Source organism: Taurulus bubalis (assembly GCF_910589615.1).
Source record: "Taurulus bubalis genome assembly, chromosome: 19".
Taxonomy (NCBI): Eukaryota; Metazoa; Chordata; class Actinopteri; order Perciformes; family Cottidae; genus Taurulus; species Taurulus bubalis.
Window position 1 is genome coordinate 10,788,219 of NC_136607.1, and position 22,943 is coordinate 10,811,161.

The following is a 22,943-nucleotide window of genomic DNA, read 5'->3' on the forward strand; positions in this document are numbered from 1 at the left end:
GATGTGAACCCTCCTACGTCTCTCCACAACTGTCGACACTGTCCATTACACCGTCTTCATTAACCCCTCTGCAATCACCCATCATCATCCCTCCTCCTCCTCCTCCCCCTTGCCCTCACTTCTCCCTGCCTCAGCACAAGTGTCCAATATCCTTCTTGGTGCAGCCTTGGCTACAGCACTTTCCTGCCACACCCAAAGAAAAGTTCCTCTTCTGCTTGCTCTGTGTGCGCCCGTCAGCTGCTGCTCGGTTTCCGTCTTGCTCGCCGAACACTGTGGATGGCTGAAGGGCCAAGTCGGTGAGCGACGGCTGCTGCCGGTCTCCTCTGACCCCGTAAAGAGCCACGAGGTCTGCCAGGGAGGAAGCGCGCCCAATTTTGAGAGGAGAAAGGTTATCTGCTGTGAGCTCTGGGTCAGTTTGCCAGGTGTGCTGGTTGTCCTCCATTGTCACGTCACTGAGGGAACTCCACTGGAAGGGATCTGGAGAAATGGGTCGATTAATATTAACATGAGTTGAATATAAAACATACAGTATATACTTTTTTCAAATGCACCTTTAGTCATTGTAAAGATGTTTAAAAGGTGCTTTTCGGCAGACAAAGTGAAATAATAGTGAAATAATAGTTATTAGACAGTAAAAGGGTTTGTGCAATTACCAATGAACATGAGCTGACCATGGTGCTGAAATACAAAACTCTGCCAATCAACTGAAATGTGGGGAACGGCGGGGGACTGTTGCCTAATTACAACTCCGTGGCAGTCTAACCTTTTGATGTGTAATAACTCACCATCTACAGTAACATGTGCTCGCAAGAAACTAAAGGAATCAAGAAAACGTAGAAAAAGTACAGTTCCTCCCCTGTGGACCCTTTCTTCTTCTTCTTCTTCCCTTTAAATCACCCTTAATGAGAAATACATTGCTTCCACTATACTGCGTTGATTTTACAATAAGTCTTTATGTTTTGAAACATGTCTCTATGCAAATCTTTGTGCTGTTAATTGTAGAAATACACTTGAAAGAAAAGGCAGTAGTTGACTCACCTATGTCCCCCTCTGTAAAGCGCTTCCACCGGGAGCCGCCGCAGGTGAAAATGACTGCTCTGATGAACTCTCTCCCACACAGTTTCACCCCGTAGTCCCTCGGCATCATCAACCGGCTCATCAGGTCAGCCTTCATACAGTTGCATATGCCACCGACACACACCACAGCCACGGCAAGAGTCAATCTCCAGAGCATTTTCACTTGAAACTAACGGAACAAGTTGGCTGGTTTGCGCTGCACGGGTCAAGCTGAGCTCCACCTCAGATCTGAATAGTGTTTGAAATCCTGTTAGTTTCCTTGTTTTTCCCCCCCCAGCCCGCTAGAAGAGTTATGTTGCAGCCTGTTGCAGCCAAATGCAGATGTTGTAAAATATGCTATTTGTCAGTCTTGTGTAGCAGAACAGGCTTAGGTTTCCTCTTTTTGTTCCCGCTATAAACCTAGTCACTGGTCTACTCATCAACCTATGCGTTCAACACCAACCCCTCTCCCTCCCCTCTCCCTCCCTACTCCCTCCCTCCCACACGTCATGTAGATTGATGACAATGACGTACGTGCAAGTTATTTCTTTATTGTAATATTAGAGGAATATTGTAATGTGAAGTGGAAGTGTGCACATTACTCATGCACTAGTTTCAACGATGATTTTGAGGCGAACAATATGAAGGCATGTAGAACATTTTGTGCACGTCACTGAGGAAGAAATTAAGACTGTAAGTGCTTAAAAAAAAAGAAGGTGGTGAGGTGTTTTCGAAAGGTTATTGGCTTGTCACAAAATATGGTTGTAGAAGAGAAAGTATTGGCAATATTACTTTTTATTGGATTTTCAAATATAGCTTCCATGATGTCAAACATGAGTTAAAATTCAATGAACAAACAATGCATTAATATCAGCACCTTGTAATATGTTACATCCACTCACTACAACTAGGATAATAAAGGAGCACCAATGCTTCAGCTTTGCCATAAAGTTCCTGCAAACTCATATTTGACCGTGGCAAATAAACTCTTTCACAAACAATGACCAAATGTTTTTTTAGTGATACAGTTTGGAGTAAAAACAATCTTCCTGCTGTCATGACAAATGTCTGCAGTGTTGAATATATTTTATATTAACATGATCACTCTGTAGCTGCTGATTATTTCTTTGACAATGAGTGTACCAGTCACCTGCCCGGCAGGAAAGCTCAAAAGTGAAGTATCTAATGTGTGAAAACACAGAGCTTGTGAGCAGAACTAGAGGTAAAAAACATGTGAAGATTACATTTTTCTATGTCAGGTGGCAAGAAAATATACACAAAGAGATGTTCATGTTGTTTTGTGTCAGCCTGATGTGCAAGTAGGCAAATGTTTACTAAACACGATAACCTGGGATGTTGCAGAGTAAAGTGAAAGGTATTTCTGCCCTCTATCGGTCAGAATCACTTAATGCAGCTTTAACGAACATTATCATCAACAAGCACACGTTCTGTTGATACGATCGCTGTGTTCCAAATCCATATTACATCAACTAAACTGCTTTTTAGTATGTGGTGGGTTCAAACTGGAAAAGTTACAAAAAGTCAAACCAGGCAGCATGCATACTAAATATGTTTGATTGAACAGCTCAAATCTTGGAAAACAAAATTAAGAATTAAATACTTTTATCAAAACAAAAACAAAATAGAAAAAAATACTCCGGGGTTGTATTTTTCTGACAATAAAAACACATCGCCAATATATATTAGGAGTACTTTCACACATAATGCAGATATTACGCGGTACAAAAGTGTACAAATTCCAGAAAGAAGGACGATTTGATTTTTGTTTTTGAAACAGCAAATAATGGCATCCACCAATAACATTGTTCGGAACGGACATACTGTACTCAATACCTACACTATAGTGGACAACAACACAGAGGCTCTGCTGTCCTAACCAAGCCAGAAAACATATTTATTCTTAAAAGGCAGTCAGTGCACAGACCAAATCCCCTCATCCTGGTCTTACCTTTCACAATAAAAGCTGTTCATTTCACTTTTTGCTCAATGGCAACCTGAGATGGACTCCTAAGACGCTACTCTGGGTCAATCGGATACCAGAGGTTGGTCCTCTGCCTACGCAAATCTATTTAAACCTTTAATTGTACAAGGGTTGCGTTGCTGCCAGTATGAATAGCTTTGATGCTAAATATTCGCAGGAGAGTATTTTGCATTTTTGTGTAGTGTGGTCGTCGCACCCCAGTGTGTAAAGCCGTGTTATACTAAACATATACTAAATGTCTTTTTGTGAAATTTAAATGGAAGTAACCTTCTGAAGTTGCGATTCGCTTTACATCCAATCTCACACATACTGTACCATTCTGTATTAGTATAATAAGGTGAAGAAAGTTGAACTGTTGTATAATAACTGGTAAAAGAACTTGTAAATTAGTATGTAGTACATACTGTATATAATTAGTATATAGTCTAGATTTGGGACGCAGCTTTAATTTTGTATCAGTATCCAATAATAGAGTGAATTACGTTAACATGGTTCAATGTAATTGATGCAAATATTCATGTTAAAGATGTATTTGAATACTAACTAACAAGTATTTTGTTTGGCCTAAGTATATGTGTTTGGCCAGTTATGCACGTCTAACAACAACCACCACCACAAAATTTATAATTTTTATATTAATTAATATTGAGACTTATTTGACTCAAGGTCCATGATAAAGAAATAGTGCAAACCATAGACTCAATAATGTAAAAAAGGCAGTTGACATTTCTTTAAGCAAAAGCAGAAAGGGTGAATGCATCGGCTGGACGGTAATGATTTCCTCACAAATAACCAACTTGTCATTTCTCCAAAAAGGAGGCGAGGCTGCTTTTAGCACGGCGGGCTTTTTCAATGCTTTCAAAATTTGGAGTCCCGTGAGGAAGGTCCAGACGGTCATGTTCAGAAGTCATAATACTCTCAGCCTCCCCTGAAGGTACAATGGGGGAAAAAATACAATGCGTTAAATTGTGGCAGAGGGTGTCTGTGAAAACAATAATTTGTGTCCTTCACGTGCAGTAGTTGTGTTATCCTCTCTGTTTAAACAAGTCAGTATATATATATATATATATACACACACGATATATGACGATAATGATGCAGCTTAGTCCTACCTCTCATGCGATAAATAAGTGTCCCATAGGCGCTGTCCACCTGGTAGGCCAATATAAAGCTGAGAGGGATGATGGGAGCCAATAGGAATGGTTTCTTTCTTTTAAGGGCACTGAAGAAAAGTGACAAAGAAAAAAGATCAACTAAGTATTTCCCACTGTAATTATGTGATAAAAGGAGAAATAAAAGCACTCAGAGAAGGCATGCTTCCATTTTGATTATTCAATTAAAATTACAAGCTGTGATTTGCATTACAATACACACAGTAATACAGAGGGCCATTATATGTTGACATTTTTTTATGTTTGCAATACCTAAACCCTGGGAATATAGAACAATAAATTGTGGGAAATGTCAAGGGAATCAGACTCACAACCAATGTTCCCTCTAATTTTTTTCAGCACTGAGCAAATTTTTTTTTTCTGAGCGCACATTTCAGCACTGTGAGCAATTCGCAACCACGTGATCTGCCGAAAATGACCACAAGCCTGCGTTAGCCATAGGGGATTCAAAGAGATGACAGCAAATGCATCAATATGCATAGAAGGTTGATATTTATTCAATATCCTTTATAATGGCTGGACTTTGGGAACATTTTAATGACGGTGTTTTACCAGTCAGTTTAGTTGAACTTAAAGGATCTTTGTTGAACTTCAATAAGGGGAGGTTATGACTGGTTCACTGGTTATGACTGATAATGATATATATATAAAAATAAAAGAATCAAAGGTGTTTAGTCATTTCTCAGCAGGTACAACATTTAAGTGGAACTGCATTGAAAGAAAATTGCTAATGCAGTGCTTAACAATAATTATAGGCCTATTAAATTGACATTGTGTCATTTTTCCTAAAGGTAGCCTATATAAACAATTTAATAACTTCATATTCTTCATATTTAAATATGTCTGAAAGTTTCATCCTACCTGTGTCAGTTTGGACTATTTCATCTAGCCACTCATGCTTGAACGTTAGGCAGACCTTTTTCTGGGGCGCCTGCTCTGCCTTTCTTTTCGCCATGGTAGCCTATAGCTGCTGGAGCAGGGGAAGGGTACAAGTACAAGCAAGAGGAGCCTAAACAGCACCGGAACGAGCTCATGTGGCGCTCTGGGCGAGCTTCACTCCTGGCGCCCGTAGGAGGACAGCGGGGGTGCTAACGGAGGCAGAGCGCTAGCAGAGGTACAGAGAGCGCATGTCGAGAAACGGGACGCTGATTGGCCAAGAAGACTCGCTACGTCACATCGAAGATCTTATTATTGAGGAGATGGCTCACTCCTATCTCAGAAACACTGGCTCAAAAAATATTTTTAACCCCTGAAAAAAAATCGTTTGCGCGGTCTGAAAAATCTATTGCGCGGCCACTTCGACTGGCCTGCGCGGCCGCGCGCAGCTTAGAGGGAACACTGCTCACAACCACTTACCGACATTGAAATGTGTCATGTTGCCGTAGCGCCACCTACAGGTGGCTTGTGATATTTAGCAAGACTAACCGCTGTACAGATAAACTGTCTGACGAACCCTCACAAACTATCATACATGGAGCTGCACCACTAAAGGCTACTGGTTTGTCTCTCACTGTGCATCGTTAGGTCACGTTATTATTCTTACTGGATCTTTGTTTGTGCGCGTTAGAAACCAGAGATGGTCTCTGGGTGAATGTTAACTTTAAGCCGAACCCCTTTGACCTGAGCTCTATGAGCAGGTGCACAGTAAACTCACCCTAAGGTGAGACCAACTGTAGTCACTGTGTAGAAAGTCCCAAAGTATTTGACAAATTCTCTTGACCAGGCAACCTGCATGGCCATCTGTCTCTCTCTCATCTGGTTCTGCATCAGCATCTGACGCTCCATCTACACACACACACACACACACACACACACACACACACACACACACACACACACACACACACACACACACACACACACACACACACACACACACACACACACACACACACACACACACAGGAGAACAAAATATGTTATTAAGCATAATACACCAACTGCTCATGTCTCTCAATGTACAACGTGTAACATGAAATATTTAACGATCAGAAATATATCATTTCAAGAATACAAATTCAAACAATGAAATACTAGAGCCTGATATTAGCTCTGGTCAGATACATCGAGAAAAAACAATTATGATCAATACCACCAATGCCAAAGATATATTTGAGTTGATTCAGAAATTGCCGCTTAATTATATAGTTTGCCCACCGGAAACTTTATTTTTCAAATGTAAAATGGCCCACTCACTTTCTTTTAAGATTAATATTTTTTTTGTTTTGCATTTGTGCTATGATTGACAGACAGACAGACAGACAGACAGACAGATTCCTGTCCGTTTCTTGGTTCTCCATTCAGCACGGAGGCTGCGTCACTAACATCTGTCGCATCTTTTAGGGTCTTTCGGTGGAGGAGAAGTCAACGTAATATGGGACGAGGCGGTCCTGTGCGAACATATTCTATACCTTTGTTTGACAATACATGACAGAATTGATTCTCCTGTTGTGACCGTGTGAAGTGGGTTGACTAATGAAAGTCAGTAGTAGAGGAGAAGGAAAGGCGTTAACTAGAATTACAGCCTCGCAGGTGTATGCCTCCGCCAACCAGTCCGTCACAGTTTATGTCTGTCCAAAATGTCACACCTTCATCAGGCGATGTCGCTTCGGGGTGAAGCTGTAGTCACCGGACTGAGCCGCCACTGTTAGATAAAAGCTACTACAAAAGGCACTACCATTAATGAAGTGCAATCAACTCTTAAAACTAATTTAACATGTTTTAAGTTGTGAGACTGATTGTGAAGAGTTTAATCAACATTTGGTCAAACACCAACCAAAGAAAAAAGCACAAAACATACAATATACCCAAAACTGACCCAAATGCGCCCTTATTGTGCGAGACAAACGTCACAACTTCCGTCTGTTTGGAGACGGGATGTAGAGTGAAGCATCTGCATCAGTCGACCAGATTGAAGGAGTGCATTAAACTCATTAGAAGAAAATAATAATAAAAAATATATATATTTTACATTGCATTCCATGAAAAGTGGATACAATTAAATCAGTCTTTCCTTGTACCATTTAATTATAGTTAGAATCAATTACAATTAATAAAGAACTGAGAAGAGCTCAAATTAAAATCGACCATTTGTTAGATATGAGAGTAAATTAAATATCTTTTGGGGACTTTTGGTTGGACAAAACAAACATTTTGTGGATGACATTATGGACCAAACTTTTAATCAATAATTAGAAAAAAGAATCGTCAGATTAATTCATTGTGAAAATAAGAATTAGTTTCAGCCCTGAATCATTAATACAGTGAAGCAGCCTTCTTGAGCTGAAAACAGACATGAACTTCTGTGTACATCTGAGAAGTTGGTATGTACATTTTCATGTTTTTGTTTGTCATGAAACTTAGTAAAAACTTTGAAGTCAATTACTGTAACCGGGCTGACTACAACTGCTAACTTCTCCAGGAAGAAGGTGTCCACAAACGTTCTAAAGTGTGTCATCTTTCAATATAATGGGAAATTACAGTGATGTGTAATGACGGGTTCCTCTCGACAGGGTTGACAAGACAGGACTCTCGCAATGTCATTCCTTCTCTCATCTGGGTCACAAAACAGGAAGTAGGCAGGAGATACTGGATGCCTGATCTGGAAACTACCCACTTCTTGATAATCACCGTATCCTTTTAGTCTCCTGCTTGTAACTGTGTTAAAACACAAGCCAACACTTAATTATTGGTAGCTTGTCGCTTGCAATTCATTTAATTATATATTAATCTGCCTATTATTCTTTTGATTCATCATTTAGTCACTGAAATATAAATAATACACATTGTTCTCAGTCCCAATGCCAACTCTCTCAAAAGGTCCAGACCAACGCATGTGAAGCCAGCGCAGTATTCATCCTCCACCACCTCAGCCTCATGGAATTGAGTTTCACATGTGTGGGAATCCTCCTGGATATTCAACTCATCTTTGATGAACACTCCAGTCATAAACTCTGCCAGCAGAAGCTTTCCTCCATCCAGAAACTCAGCCCACCTACCACTCCCCTTGTATCAAAGCATCAAACAGCCAGTCCTCTATTGCTGAATCTGCTACTTCACCACACACACACACACACTCAGTCACCAACAGGAACAAACTCCTCCAAACCACAAACACACACAGCCATGAAATCCACTTCCAACCTCACAGATGGGAACGCTCAGGCTGCTCACTTCCAAATCACTCAATATCTCGCAATAGTCACATATCTTGGATATTTTTAAAGACAATTTGTGCTTTCTTTCAACAGGACTGGAAATTGGGTACGATTAATACTATATAGCGCAGATATAACTGCTTAAATAGCAATACCCAAATGATGTATATACATGTTTCTCTATAAAAATGAAACATGAATTTAACATAAGACATTCTCAAACGTCAAAACAATATCAACTGATCTATAATTGGCAACATTATGAATTTATTAAATCAGGAACCATCAGGAAAAAGAAAAAGTAAACAAGATTACAAATCTGACTGTCCGCCTTCAGTTCATGACAGTTTTAGTTGCTTGTTGAAACCCATTTCGGTTGATACCAGCATCTGAAATAATGACATATCAAAAGCTATGTATGATGATAAACAGAGTTACTAAACAAAAACATAAAGAAACAGTGTTATCTTTATCTATGTTTAAAAAAATAGGAAGACCAATACTGTAGATTTGAAGGCAAGCTTGGAAAAGCAGTGGAGGAGTCAGTGACCGGAAAGAGCGGAAAGTGAAAGAAAGAAATGAGCCACAACCGGTTCTCTGAAGGTGAGAGCAGAGGTGACACGTAAGCGGCAAATTCACTGACATTTTTTAACGGCTACAGTAACAAGCAATTCCTGGAAAACTGATACACACGATCATCACAGTCTACAAACTGAAAGAGGCCCTTAATGACAGACGCCTCAGTGTTGAACATCATGTGCTTTTAGCTGTCCGCCAAACCAAATGTAAAACTACAGGACAAAACCTTTCCATACAAAAAGGTGAGGAAACTTGGTAGTTTCCTTATTTTTAACAGTTTTATTCAATTTATTTTATTGCGTCCACTTTTTTTTCATAGTTAACTTTTCCCAATTCGTCTTCATATATGCTAATTAACCTGTGTGACTACTGTACAACTTTATGACAAGCATTTACCTTTTAATGCATACCTTCTGTAAAGTACTTTTTATTTAAATATAATTGGTGCTTCTGAAAAAGGCTAAACGAGCAACATTTTGGTTCATTATTAGTCTGTGCGTTATCTAGAAAGTGAGGATAACACCAGTGAAATAAAACAAATCAAAAGCATTGTACTTCACATTCAAACCCACTAAAGTTCAGTGAAAGAAAAGCACAACCCTATCATTAGCAGCCAAGACCACTATTAAATATAAAATGAACAAAAACGTCATTGACGTCATCCCACAGCTGCCATTTATCCTCAGGACATGCGTCATACAGACACACACATATCCACCAAATTGATGATTGACTAAAGTGATGTTTAAGATAGACACTGTGTTCAAACACAAAGCCCAATGACTTTGACTTGAGAATTCACAAGAAAAGAGCGTAGAAAGGAACGATTAGCTCTGAGCGATGAGACTGGAGAAACACTGGAGAGCAATCATCTCTGACATCTTAATGCACGGGGAGGCTACAGTGTTGCTCCACAGATATTCTGAAATTGCCAGGGTCAATCTTATCTATTCAGTTGAGTGATGGAAAGATGCCATTTCATTATTACAGACAGTAACATTAAATTTGACCATTAGCGACCCTGACGATTTGTGTTTGACTGTCTGAGTGTTTTGTTCAGTTAAATTCTGAATGGTTATATGAATTTATCAAAATCACTGAAAAATGTGAAATGTCTTGTTCATTTGTATTCAAAAGTAAAGAAGAGTGTGATTTATAAAAACAAAACTATCTTTAGTAAGTGAGGTCAATGACAATGTAGATCTACTACAGCAATGTTAAACATCATGCATGTCATGTTTACCTGTGAGTCATCGTGAGGGCTCTCTGGAACTCAATTTCCCAAACCTTTGTCATCACTGAATAATAATAGCCATCCACAACACAACCAACCTTTTGGGTGCAAGTTGGATAATGTCATTGATGTTATGACAGTCACACATCCCACCTGCTGCTCAGCAGCTTACAGGCATGAATAAATCACAACAGATTGGCCCCAAAAGGAAGAAGAGAGAGAGGAAAAACTAAAACAATCCTTTGTATAAAGTAAATAATGAGTGCAATAACAAAAATGTGGTCACTAAATGAAAATGCTGAGATTCTAACTGAAGCTTGTATTGATCTATCAATAGATAGATAGATAGATAGATCTCTGATCCAGGTGGGTACAAGTGACAGAGATTACACTGACATATTGCATAGCCCCATGTTTGCTGAATAGTAATTACATTACAAAGATATGATTTAATGTTTCATGTTTGCTGTGTGGTAATTATATCAAATATATATTTTGGAATATTCACAACATATGGACAGCATTAATGTAATAAAGCTATATGTTGACACTGGGGGCCTCTTTAAAGCTGGGTCACTGGATCAGGTAATACAACTGGATTATAAAGATCCTCGCTGTGTCAGTTGATATCATGCTTTAGTTGTGTGTTGCAAATTCCCATCTTCCTCAACAAAATCATACTTTATCTAATTGCCACACAGTGGACATGAGGCTTCTGGCGGGCAGCGGTCTGCTTTGCAGTGGGCAAGCAGCCTGGACTGGTACTACAGGCATGTACATTCAGATTAAGACAGCAGCTGGGAGACACTTTAGTCCAAGGCAACATGCAAATGACACCAAATCCAAGCCATGTCTCTCCATGTTCCGACCACGTGGTCGGAGGTCCACGAAGTAAACCCCCGGGTGCAAAGTGCATCTCCTTAACAGTGTTGTTTTGAAATACCACGTGACTGAGTTCACCTTCACTCACCTGCAGCCGTCCATTGTGGAGCATGAATTCTTGCTGCTTCTTAAAGTTTGCATCCATGCATTTAGACAGTAGAAACCCCATGGCGCCGTTGTTACAGTCAACCTACGGGAACGATACAAATAGACGTGAACTCGAAATGAGGCTGAGCTGCAGACACACGTCACCAGACGTACAGGCACAAATACTCTAGAGCTACGACCGACGTTAAAACTTTGACTCAACATGTGACGTGAATGTGTTTAACTGCTCGAGACTCATGACGTCATGCTCACACCGTCTAGCTACCTTTGGCATAAAGTAACGCTACTTTCGGGGCTCTCCTGTTAGTTAATTTGCTACATCGCACATAAATAGCAGCACATACTTCACCCTCAGTTTTGACTTTGAGGGGTAGCTTGGTGAGCTGGAAATGAAAGCTGTACATACCCAATATGTTTTTTAAGTAACGATAATGGTCACAAAAGCAGGTCTGACGAGGTTTTTCAAGGACACAGCACGCAGCCAACTTCCTGTTCACCGTGCTGCCAGTCAACCCTGTGGGCCAAACGCCTTCGCTGATAAATATTATACTTCCGGTATACTACAAAATAAAACCAAAGAAAACATGTTATTTCCACCAATCCTAAAGACGAATGATGCTTTCCAAATGTCAAAAAAGTAGTGTCAGAGGGACATTACAATGACAGTGTATCATCACAATAAGGCATTGCAAACTCACTATGAAGCAAAGGAATATTATGGGGATTTCTCCTCAGAGACAAATCACATTCAAGATTCAAAGGAATTCATTTTAAGCAATGTATTAGCAGCTTCTGCTCTGAGTAAGTGAACAAAATTGGGTGGAGAAATATACAGTTGAGTCTATGCAGAGTGCTCGAGAAGTATAGTGTTGGTCCCAGAGTTCATGGTCCCAGGATAGTTTAAGGAGAAATGGCTCCATCTGTTGGTGTTTGCGGGTCAGAGTCAACAATTCATTATTTTACAGGCAGTGGTTTATAATGCATTTTGAATAAATATGTCTCAAACTAAAGACTTTTTGAGTATTAAATCAGATTCACGCATGAATTCAGGTCTAGATTACAACCAGCCTGCGATTGTGTGAAGTTTTTACCACACGGCCATTATTAAAAATCATGTATCTTCTCTTATTATTTATTTATTATTTATTCACTCTCAATGGAATAATGTTTATTAGGGATGTATAATGTGCTAACTAGTTTAGATAGATAGATAGATAGATAGATAGATAGATATATAGATAGATAGATAGATAGATAGATAGATAGATAGATAGATAGATAGATAGATAGATAGATAGATAGATAGATAGAAAAAGTATCATATGTGTAATATTTATCTAAGATAAGGAGGACTTGTATTTAAATGTAATGAGCCCAACAGGGGCCCTGGAAGTACTACAATAACTCTGTAGAAGAGTTAACATCCCACGCTGCTTTTTGTTTTGTTCTGACTTGACATCAATGTCTGCATGTCTCAGTGAACCAGATCAAGCCGCGCTATCTTTTTTCATCAATGCATGACAACAGTGTTGGGACTCAAAGTTTCATCTTACTGGACAAATAACACTTGATATTCAACCTTTTAGGTTCACAATCAATCTCAAAATAAAGTAGTTACACTGTCAGTCATGTCTTTTTGTGCATGCCATTTCTAACACAATCATTTTCAAATGTAGGCATGATCTCAAGAGCCATACCCAAAGCACGGAAAGGCAACATTTAAATTGAACCAACAAAAGTAAATAAATAATATACACCACTGCCCTACTTTACACCTACCACACTGAGTCTTTTTCTCTCAGCGCACTCTACAGTAGCATGTTGCACTACTAAGTTGAGCACTGTAGATGCTGGATATCCTAGAAAAACATGTATTTCAACAAGATCTGTATCACAAACCTTTCTCTGCAATGGCTCTTTCACCTGTTTTAACTTTAACCTATAGGTTATAAAGTCCATAACAATTAAAAACTTCCCAGGGGTCTCCAACATGGAGGAAACGGTGGCAAAAAATAAACTCCCTCAAGACAAAATCATTGATAAGATCAGATAACTATGCTATTTCCGTAGCAAAATGAAAAGTGTGTGCCAACACACATGCCGCTATGAACTGATGGAAAGCCCACAACATAGTTGTACTCTATGGAACTGTTTCCACCTCTTGTGTTTGGGAATTTCACCTGGCTGGCATGTTAATCGATCTATTCCTGTTCCCAGCTTTCCCAAATGACGCATGTTGACTTGTGTGGACATGAATCTCAACAGCAAAGAGATTCAATATGTGACAGCATGAAGTTTAACATGCATACACCACTAAGTTACCAGCCAGGTGGAATTCCCAAACACAAGTTGGAAAGCATCTAAAACTATCAACACTGACTGAAGATTCCATGTTTACTTTGTACTGTCGTAGCCAAGTGGTATAGTGTGATATTATCAGTGGTGGAAAGAAACTATGTATGTAGTTCTGTGTCCATTTTTGTGGAACTTGTACTTTACTTGTGTATTTCCATATACTTTATACTTCTTCGACATTTCAGAGGCAAATGTGTACTTTATACTTTATTACTTTGCAGTAAACAATGTTACATACAGCACATATGGTGAGTTGACAAAATATGGTGCATCTCTCCAGATTAAATTGACTAAACCCAGTCTATAAAGCAATTGCATCTTGTTGCACCTCAACCAGATACAACATAGTGGTAATCCAGAAATATAACATTTAACGTGCTGATGCATAATGAGTACTTTTTCTGATGATACTGTAAGTACATTTTGATGATACAACATTGTAATGTTAAGTACGATTTTGAATGCTGAACTTTTACTTGCAACATAGCATGTTTACATTACAAGGATAGGCAGCAGTTTACTCACGTATAGTATCTAAATACTAACACTTTTTTTCAACATGGTTCCGGCAAACTGATCGGCGAAACTGATCACAGAGACAGAAACAGAGAGGGAAATACACAGACCCGCTCGCGGTTTCAAATACATCCCGCCTGACCAATTTGATTAATAATTTTCAAAACTATAAAGCCGCGCCAAAACAAATATCTGCCAATAACAGCGAGAGATTACCGTCAGCATTAATTAAAGCTGTTTTACGACCTTTTAGGTTAAGCCAGATAAGAGCATCTGCTTTCCCTTACAGTAACTGCAGTGGTCTATTTCCGTGTATACCAAACCTTTCTTTGATCTATTGCCATGGTTAATCTTATACCAGGCGACTTGTGTATTCGCAGTTTGTGAAATTGGAGCTGCAACGTTGTATTTATTAATAGTGTGTTTTCGCACAGCGATATTCACACGACGGGGACCTCACACTGCTATTTCCTTCTTAATGTTAATAAAAAAGCATGACTCACAGACTCATAAATTCGAGGTTTAGGTTGTTCAGGAATCTTGGAAATAACGAGCTGCAATATGTCACTCTCTGTGGGCGTGTGTCTAAGGGCATTCCCACGTTAGCCCCGTCGAGGAACTTCCCTCTTATGTTAAAGCCCGCAGCACAACCGACTGGAGCCTTCAGACCAGTCAGAGCTGAAGCCAGAAGCACCGGATGATAAGAGCTATTGTTGCCAGACCACCAGGTAAGAACATATGATGGATAAACAACGGTTCAGTTTGTCCTTACTGGTAGACTTAAATCATCATAATAACTTAAACAGTTACTGTCACTACTACTAATGTTAATTTTTATAATGATGTGTATTATTGTTTTAATTATCATTATTAGCAATATCATTGTTATTATTATTGATAATATTATCATTCAGTATGATGACTTCATTATCTATCTAAATAGTATTTTTCTATTTTATAATTAATATTGATCTGTTTTTGTGGCAGAGTAAACAAAAGCCCTTTTTCCCATTTCCGATCTGGCCTTTTGGGAAAGTGAGCATAGCAATAAATTTAAAAAATAATTAAAAAAAAGCTCTGTAGCCTGATGGCCAATTCAGTGGTCTTAAGTATAGTAAATATGTTTACTACAGGCCTTTTGTGTACTAAGCACTTAACCTAATAACTTAATAGCCTAAATTATGCCTGCATCTCACTACTGCATTTTATTTCTTTAACTGCACTGCAACTTTTATTTTTTATGTTGCTTTTTCTACTTGTATTTTGCTTTTTGACGGTTTTAATGTTTTCTTAACTGTTTTTAAATCTGCATTATGTTTTGATGCTTTTAATGGTTTTATGTGAAGCACTTTGAATCGCCTTGTTGTTGAAATGTGCTATACAAATAAACTTGCCTTGCCTTGCCTTGCCTATAGTGAACCATACAGGTGGCAGAGTTTCATAATCAATGACAGTTTACCCACATTCAGGCACAACTGTTCTCCAGAACTACAGTTGTAATTTCCATTTCACAGGAAATCTGCAGAGAAAATAACTTCTGCTTATCACATCACAGCTCACTCTGTAAATGACCTCAAACCGAGACACTTTGAGATCTGTATGGTATTGTGAATACTAATGTGAATAAAACACCACTTGATTTGTGGGTAGAGCATAACAGGATTCACTGTCATGTTCATGTAAGGCAGCTTCATAGATAATTACTTAAAATATTGTGTATAACTTAATATTTTCCACTGAAACAGGATTAGTTAGCATTGATACAATTTGCTTAGAAAAAGAAAAACAGTTATGTCTGTGTGTTCCAGAGACATCCAACAGCATCCCTGATGCTAATTTATCAAGAATGGGGAAGTACTTTGCTCTGCAGAGCTGAGTCATGCTGGTACTAGGAATAACATGTGTGTCTCATCAACATGTGATGTGTGTTTTGCTGTGACACTTATGTTGTGTCATACTTTTATTTTGCAGAGTAAAGAAGTAAACTAGATTAAACTAGTTGTAGCTTTAGAATTCACATCTGCCTTCTCTAGTAAAATTAATCATGTTTCTGAATAACATGGCCCAACAATTTCAACATCTCTACATTTCCTTTTTGTTTCTTCCTTAGCGGCCTCGATGGACTGGGCCCTAATTGTCGTTTTGCAAGTGATGATTCAGCCATCTCTCTCCGGTAAGTAGTACAAATCCTGCAGTGGAGACATTATTGAACAAATAAGGACACAAATTGTACATACATTAAACATTTCTACTGTTATTTTACCCACTAGCCAATTTACAAAAACTGAGTACAAACATCCAGTTTTTTTTTTTTTTTTTTTGAGTACAAACATCCAGAGTTTAATTTGATGCTGATTATTGGTTCAGGGCTGTTTAGCAATTTGACATTAATCATGCCATTACTTTGTCTTATTTCCCTGCAGTGTTGTTCACAGTTGAGGCGGAGCAAACCACGTATGAGTCAAAGTTCGGAGGAGATGTTGTGATGGGCTGCAGGTTTCAGCATAAACTATCAGCTCCTTTCACTAACCTCAAGGTGACCTGGCACTGGACCAGCGGCACCTCGGTTCGGGAAGTGTATCGCATGGATAACTGGAAGGAGCACGTGGCGTCCCAGGATGCGGACTATCGGGGTAGAGTGAGGCTTCTCACCGAGGAGCTGCATGAAGGCCGGTCCAAGATACAGGTCAATACTGGCAGTCATGTCTTCAGATTTAGTAGATCATTTGTAGGGTTATCTCCTTAATTTAACAGATTTTGGTTTATTTAACCCTTGTGTTATCTTGGGGTCAAAATGACCCGTGTACGAGTGTATATGTATGTGTGTTGATGGGTCATTTTGACCCCAAGACAACACGAGGGTTAAACCTCTAGTTTATGAGGGCATAACGTGTAATATGGCCACAAGGACATCTAAGGACTCTGCGTTCTTCTTCTGTCTCATAAAAGGTCTCTGGGCTCAGGATCAATGACTCTGGGACCTACCAGTGTTTGGTACTGACAGAAGACGGAGCTGATTATAAAACAATAAGGTTGTCCGTTGTAGGTGAGTACCAAGTCTGTGACAGCGCGACAGTGTAACTTTTGGGGGTTTTAGTCGAAGACCTCAAGGGCTTTGCTCCGGTAGTGGTCTTGCTCATTGGCCACAGCATGTGGTCATTTCTGGGCAGTCACACCATACTTCATAATGAAAATGAAACTAAGACCAATATTACTCAATTTGGTAGATAATGCTTTTGGCTCATTTCAACTTCCCTCAAGATCTTCCCTTCATCATACAAGATCACTTAAACATAATCATAAGAGTATATCATAGTGTCATTAGGTAATTATATATTTGTCCTGTCTGATTCTCCCATAGCACCTTATGAAGCAGTGACGAAACACATTCAGAAGGAGGACGAGAAGGATGAGGTGCTGCTAACCTGCCAGTCTCGGGGATATCCCGAGTCTTCTGTTGTGTGGCAGGACGGACACCTGCAAAGACTCAATTCCAAAACCACCGCCGTATCAAGTGCTGACCAGCTTTTCACAGTCACCAGTCAGATACGCGTCGGATCATCAGATAAAAACAACTACACATGTGTCTTTACACATGATGGCCACTCTGCAACATTTCACATTCCAGGTACCTTTGTATTCCCTTTCAGGCTTTCTCCCATGACAGGACTCAAAATATTTAACCGGAGAGAATATGCATAACACATAAAACCACAGGGGGTTTGATGTGTTGCAACATCTCCAGGTCAAGCATGGCCAGTGAACTCAAGTACTGTACTTTAGTACACATGTACTTTACTCAAATATTTTTTATTTGAATGCTACTTTAATTCAACTACATGACAGAGGGAAATATTGTACGTTTTATTCTATTACATTTATTTGATAATTTTTACTTTCACTTTTTAAATTCAGACATTTAATAGTAAATATAACCAACCAAAAAATGATTATGTATTATTGCAGATTATTATAAATATACTGTGAACTACTGAGTAATCAGTTGAAATCAGCCCCACCTTTGCCTGCTGCAACAAGTGTTGCTCACACATAATGCATCATTATTTATTGTCCAATAATATAATATACATTCTTCTGAAATGGGCAATTCTGCATAATTGTTATACTATTTTTACTTGTGGTCCTTTAGGTACACTTTGATGCTTGTGCTTTTACTTAAGTAGCATTTTGAATGCAGTTTTATTGTGGTACTGCTATTATTACTTCAGTATAGGAGAGTACCTCTGTGTTTCTGCCACTATTTAGAATTGTGTTTCTCCTCATGGCAGCTGCGTTAACAGGAAATATAAAAACATTATTTGCACACTTATCAAATTGCGGTTTCCTGTTTTGTTCACTTATGTTGATAGAAACATATCTGCTGCCAAACCACACCAAATATGATTATGCTAACGAAGAGGAGATATCTGAGCCTTTCAGCTCTCGCTCACAGGTTTCCAGAGTAACAGCACCGCTTCTCAGTGAAGCTGTAGGAGGTGTTTGGGTTTGTGCTTCGACTCAGCAGTGTGTTGGAGTTATATTACAAGAGATCTTGTCATGTGTGGAAATGTGTGGCTTCTTTGTGTGTGTTTGTGTAGGCTGCTTGTGTTTCTGCGTACACAGTATGTTTGCAAAGGATTATTTGCTCTTTTGGAGAGTACTTTTAAACTAAGCTAAAAGGTGTCTGGTAATTCTAAAGCTAAATGAAGGAAAACAGCATGTAAAAGAAACAGCCCCAAACACAGCTAATAAAAAAACGAGTACACAAGCACGAGTCATTTTAAACGCAATCTTTTTTGTTTGTTCTTAACTATTAAGGGGAAGTTGGCAATGGCTCAGTATTTGGTATATTTGGTTATTTCCCAAGTGGTCAAACTAATTAAAAGCATGGGTATAACTCACTAAATAAAAAAAAACTCACCAACACATGTCCTGCCCCTGTTATTGCAAATTGTAACAACAATCCTTCTTCCCTCTTTTCACAGATGAAATTCCCGTTCCTCGTGTCAAACATGATGCTCTCATCCTTGTGTTGAGCATAGGAGTGACAATGTTGGTCATCATCATTGCAGTGCTCATGTACAGACGACAAAAAGGTAACCAGTCACTGAACTCTTTACGTGTACAGCACATTACAGCTGCCCAACAGGTTCAGGATGGGTTGTTTGCAACAACCACAGCACACACAATACATGCAGGTGTGGATTGGAGACAAAATATCCAAATCATAAATGGAAATCTGTGTTTGACACGGGCATATGAGACAATGAACACCAGGCATGACATGATGATGCATCACAATTCAACGTACAGCTATGGTGACAATAACGTTGTATATGAGCAGTACTCACAGCGATACACAACAACAGAGACTTGTGCAAGTGATTATTTAAATTATAAGCCAATTGTCATGTTGGCATGTTTTCATGTCAGCATGACTCAGCCTTTTAGGCCTTTAGTGTGTCTCAAACAAGTTTGGAAACACCCGGGCTGGTGATTGGTTTTGTGAAGGGGATTTTGAGGATATTTGTTAATGCGTGGGTGGTTTTTCAGTCCAGCACATTTGTTATTTGTACAATTCCCCAAAACAAACACTTACATCATTTCAATAGTCAACTTATGAAACATGTATCCATATACGAATGTGTGAACACGATAAGAAGTGTTACTTCAGCTACAGGTCCAGAACCTTACGAGAGAAAATACTGTATGAAATTGAAAAAAATTCAATAGAATAAATAAAAAGGTACGCATTAAGCAAATTAAAATCCAAAACATCATAATACCATATACAGTACAAATACCAATATACATCATCAGTCAAACATATAGAAAGCTAAGTTGATGCTTTTGAAATACAGACTGTCCTGACTTATTTTACTATAATTTTACGAAGCTATTTGTATACAGTGCCAAACAAACTTCCACCCTTCCATCTCTCTATACTTAAATGCACACATGCAGCACCAACACACTAACTGTTTGTTCCTCCTGCTTTCTACAGGTTCCCGCGCTCATAGTACCAGGAACCTTTTGGTCAATGGTCGAGGCAGACCTGTTCCTGTTGTTGACTGTGAGTCTAGTCAGTGCTGAACAATCCACTTCACACACACAACCCTTTCATGTAATGAATGTAACACACATTAAAGAATGTGTTACAGGCTTGTAATCAGAACAACCAAAGTAACAGCCATGTTGACAGCAGTCCCAGCCACAGAATAAATATAGCCTCATTTTTATGTATAATAATATTTGTATTGCACGGTTGTACAACCTCTCTTAGGGTTTAGTCACTGATGAACTTGCAATCATGAGGTAACTGAGATGTGAAACAATATCTCTGCCAGTGAAGGTGGCTTGACTGAAATATAACTATTTAATAAGTTACCACAAGTATGCAGTGTGTGTTTGTTACATGGACTTGACACTTATTCTCTTGAATACAGATGGGCAAAGATCCCTCTTTCTGTGAAGTTGTACATTACAAAGTACACTTATTTTGATTAATTTGTTTTCAATTTGCATTGGGATGTATGTGAGTGGATTTACAGTACCACACATTGTGTAGCCTTGTAGACTCACTGCAGCCACGGGATAATTACTGACTAATTATTAATACGGACTGATTACTTCTATCAATGCTATATTCTCCTCTGTGTTTGTGTTCTGACAAAGATTGTTTCTTTCCACCAGGCCTCGAAAGAGATAAAGACAATGAGGAAGTGATAAGAGTGTTTAATGAAGGTGAGTGACTTTACATCATTTCTGTGTTTTTCAGTTGAAGACATACACAAGTCAAGAAGACAAATTCAGTAAGACAACTTCTTCCAGTTGTCTGTGATAACATTATCCTACTGCACTACTTTTACATTCATGTGAAGATGTACTGTAAAGATATGATCGTATGTAATAGCATGGAAAGAAAACATGAAAGAAAGCATTTTCTTCACACTATTGCTTCCATTTCATGAAATGATGTAGGTGGCATCATGATCAGGTTTTTTATTGTCTGCAGTTTCCATGGAGGAAAACCTGGGGGTGTTTCTGAAAGCCCACTATTGTGACTTCTCCTTCAGCTCAGAGGTGAGACACCACTGGGAGGTGTTTGCAGTGGAGGAGCTGCCTCACAGGCTGCGTAACAAGTGAGTCACAAACACAAAGTTCTGCATTGGTAATACAAATGCCAGACTTCTATAACCCCATTTCCACTATCAGCAACAATGTGATTCTTTTTTGGTCCAAACCATTGAGACAAGTTTGAGTTAGCCCCTCTTGTCTTTGATCTATGCTAGCTAGCTAACATGCTTAATTGTCTACGCAGATCTTTTACATTTTTTTTTACTGGAGTAGAAGTAGTAATATCACAGTGCAAAAACACCAATAACAAGCTTTAGGAATAAAAATATAGAAAAAAAGTGTGTCATCATTGTAAATGCCTGAAGCGCTGAAACTTTGTATGTGGACCAATCCTGCTAACTCAGCATATTTGTTTGGGTGTGTCTATTTTACAATCTCAATTCTGCTTGTTTTTCCAGTATGGGCCAGCCTGTGAATCTTCAAGCTTTACTCCCAGAAGCAGGGGAGACACTTTTCCTTGAGGGAGCCCCAGGAAGTGGGAAGACAACCGTGGCCCACATCCTGGTCTCTTCTTGGACTGAGGGGTCCACACATGGCCTCGCTAACCTCCTCGATCTCAGTACCCTTCCACTCTTCTTCTTTGTCGACTGCAGCAAGGTGACGGGTGATTTGTTTCAGGAAATAACAATTCAACTCTCTCTCATGGAAAAGATATCAAGAGAGGATGAACTGAGGACGGTGTTAACCGGGTCCAGTGAGGCTCTGCTGCTGTTGGATGGGTATTCAGAAGGGAAACAATTATTCGATGAATCATTGAGGAAGTTTCTAGCGGAAAAAGGAAGATGCAGGGTGTTGGTCACGGCCTGCCCGGGACACTATCCCACGCTCAAGGACACAGTTGAGACAGAGATGGTGCTGCAGCTCTAAACAGTGTGATGCACTGAGGGCACACATGTGTGTGACTAACAAAGACATTATAAGCACTTGTTACAAAGGCAAACAAACATGTGTGTGGTTAGGTTTTGTATAAACTCATGATGATTTCAATATGTGCTGTAAATACTATTTTTGCATTCTTTACAAGGTATCGTGATTAAAAATATTACATGTACCAATTTGTTTGAAGTTTTATCTTAGCTTTAGCTTAGCTACCCACCTTAGCTTAGTTTGTGATTTTCACAAAATTCCTGAAAGGGGTTTCAGCTAAACCATCAAACTCTTGTTTTCCAGCATATCTGATAGTTCAAACCTTAATTAATGACTGCAGTTGTTTCTGTTTCTGTTCTGTCAGTCCAAGAGAAAAGAAAAAGTCCTTTTTACGGTCATTTGCTAGCTTGCAAGCAAAGCAGGAACAGTTTTTATATGGGCCACGGGTAAAAAGGGAAGTTACTTGTTGAGTATTCCTGTCAAGATAGCGTGCTGATTCCAGTAATATCTGATTGAAAAAACTTTTTATTTCATTTCTGTATGTCCCTTCTCCAGTAATTAGAGCATCTTACCTTACATCACAAAAGTAATGAGTAATTCTGGTTTTCATTCAGTCAGCATGTTTACGTTTGACTCATGTTTCACCCACGCTTATTCTATTGCACTGGTTGTCTCCCACAACAAAGAGATGAACCTTTACTGAATGCAATGATCAGCATGTTGCTATTTCCTTTGTCTCTCTCATCAAAACATTTGTGTATGATGTTTAATTTACTTTTTAAACTGAGAGAGACTGACAACTAAAGACTCACCCTGAAGCAGAATGGACTGTTATTGTGGTCCACATACTGTATGTTGCAGTGCAGGATGTCAGAGGT

The 22,943-nt window shown here is 39.0% G+C and overlaps 3 protein-coding genes across 3 annotated transcripts; 1 reads left to right on the forward strand and 2 right to left on the reverse strand.

Moving 5' to 3' along the window:
* Window positions 1–130: 130 nt before the first annotated feature.
* Window positions 131–1,234, reverse strand: rln1 (relaxin 1; the record flags this gene model as incomplete). Its single annotated transcript, XM_079235339.1, has 2 exons — window positions 131–477; window positions 1,039–1,234. 2 exons carry the CDS (start codon window positions 1,232–1,234, stop codon window positions 131–133), a joined length of 543 nt encoding a protein of 180 aa, XP_079091465.1.
* Window positions 1,235–1,840: 606 nt separating this feature from the next.
* plgrkt (plasminogen receptor, C-terminal lysine transmembrane protein) lies at window positions 1,841–11,251 on the reverse strand (the record flags this gene model as incomplete). Its single annotated transcript, XM_079235715.1, has 4 exons — window positions 1,841–3,986; window positions 4,171–4,280; window positions 5,885–6,015; window positions 11,171–11,251. The coding sequence occupies 4 exons, from the start codon at window positions 11,249–11,251 to the stop codon at window positions 3,859–3,861; spliced, it is 450 nt and encodes a 149-aa protein (XP_079091841.1). The 3' UTR covers window positions 1,841–3,858.
* A 4,928-nt stretch (window positions 11,252–16,179) lies between these two features.
* LOC306751374 (uncharacterized protein) lies at window positions 16,180–22,065 on the forward strand (the record flags this gene model as incomplete). The annotated part of the gene is made up of 7 exons (XM_079234940.1): window positions 16,180–16,234; window positions 16,485–16,747; window positions 17,011–17,107; window positions 17,423–17,689; window positions 20,755–20,805; window positions 21,077–21,203; window positions 21,597–22,065. The coding sequence occupies 7 exons, from the start codon at window positions 16,180–16,182 to the stop codon at window positions 22,063–22,065; spliced, it is 1,329 nt and encodes a 442-aa protein (XP_079091066.1).
* Between the last annotated feature and the right edge of the window lie 878 nt (window positions 22,066–22,943).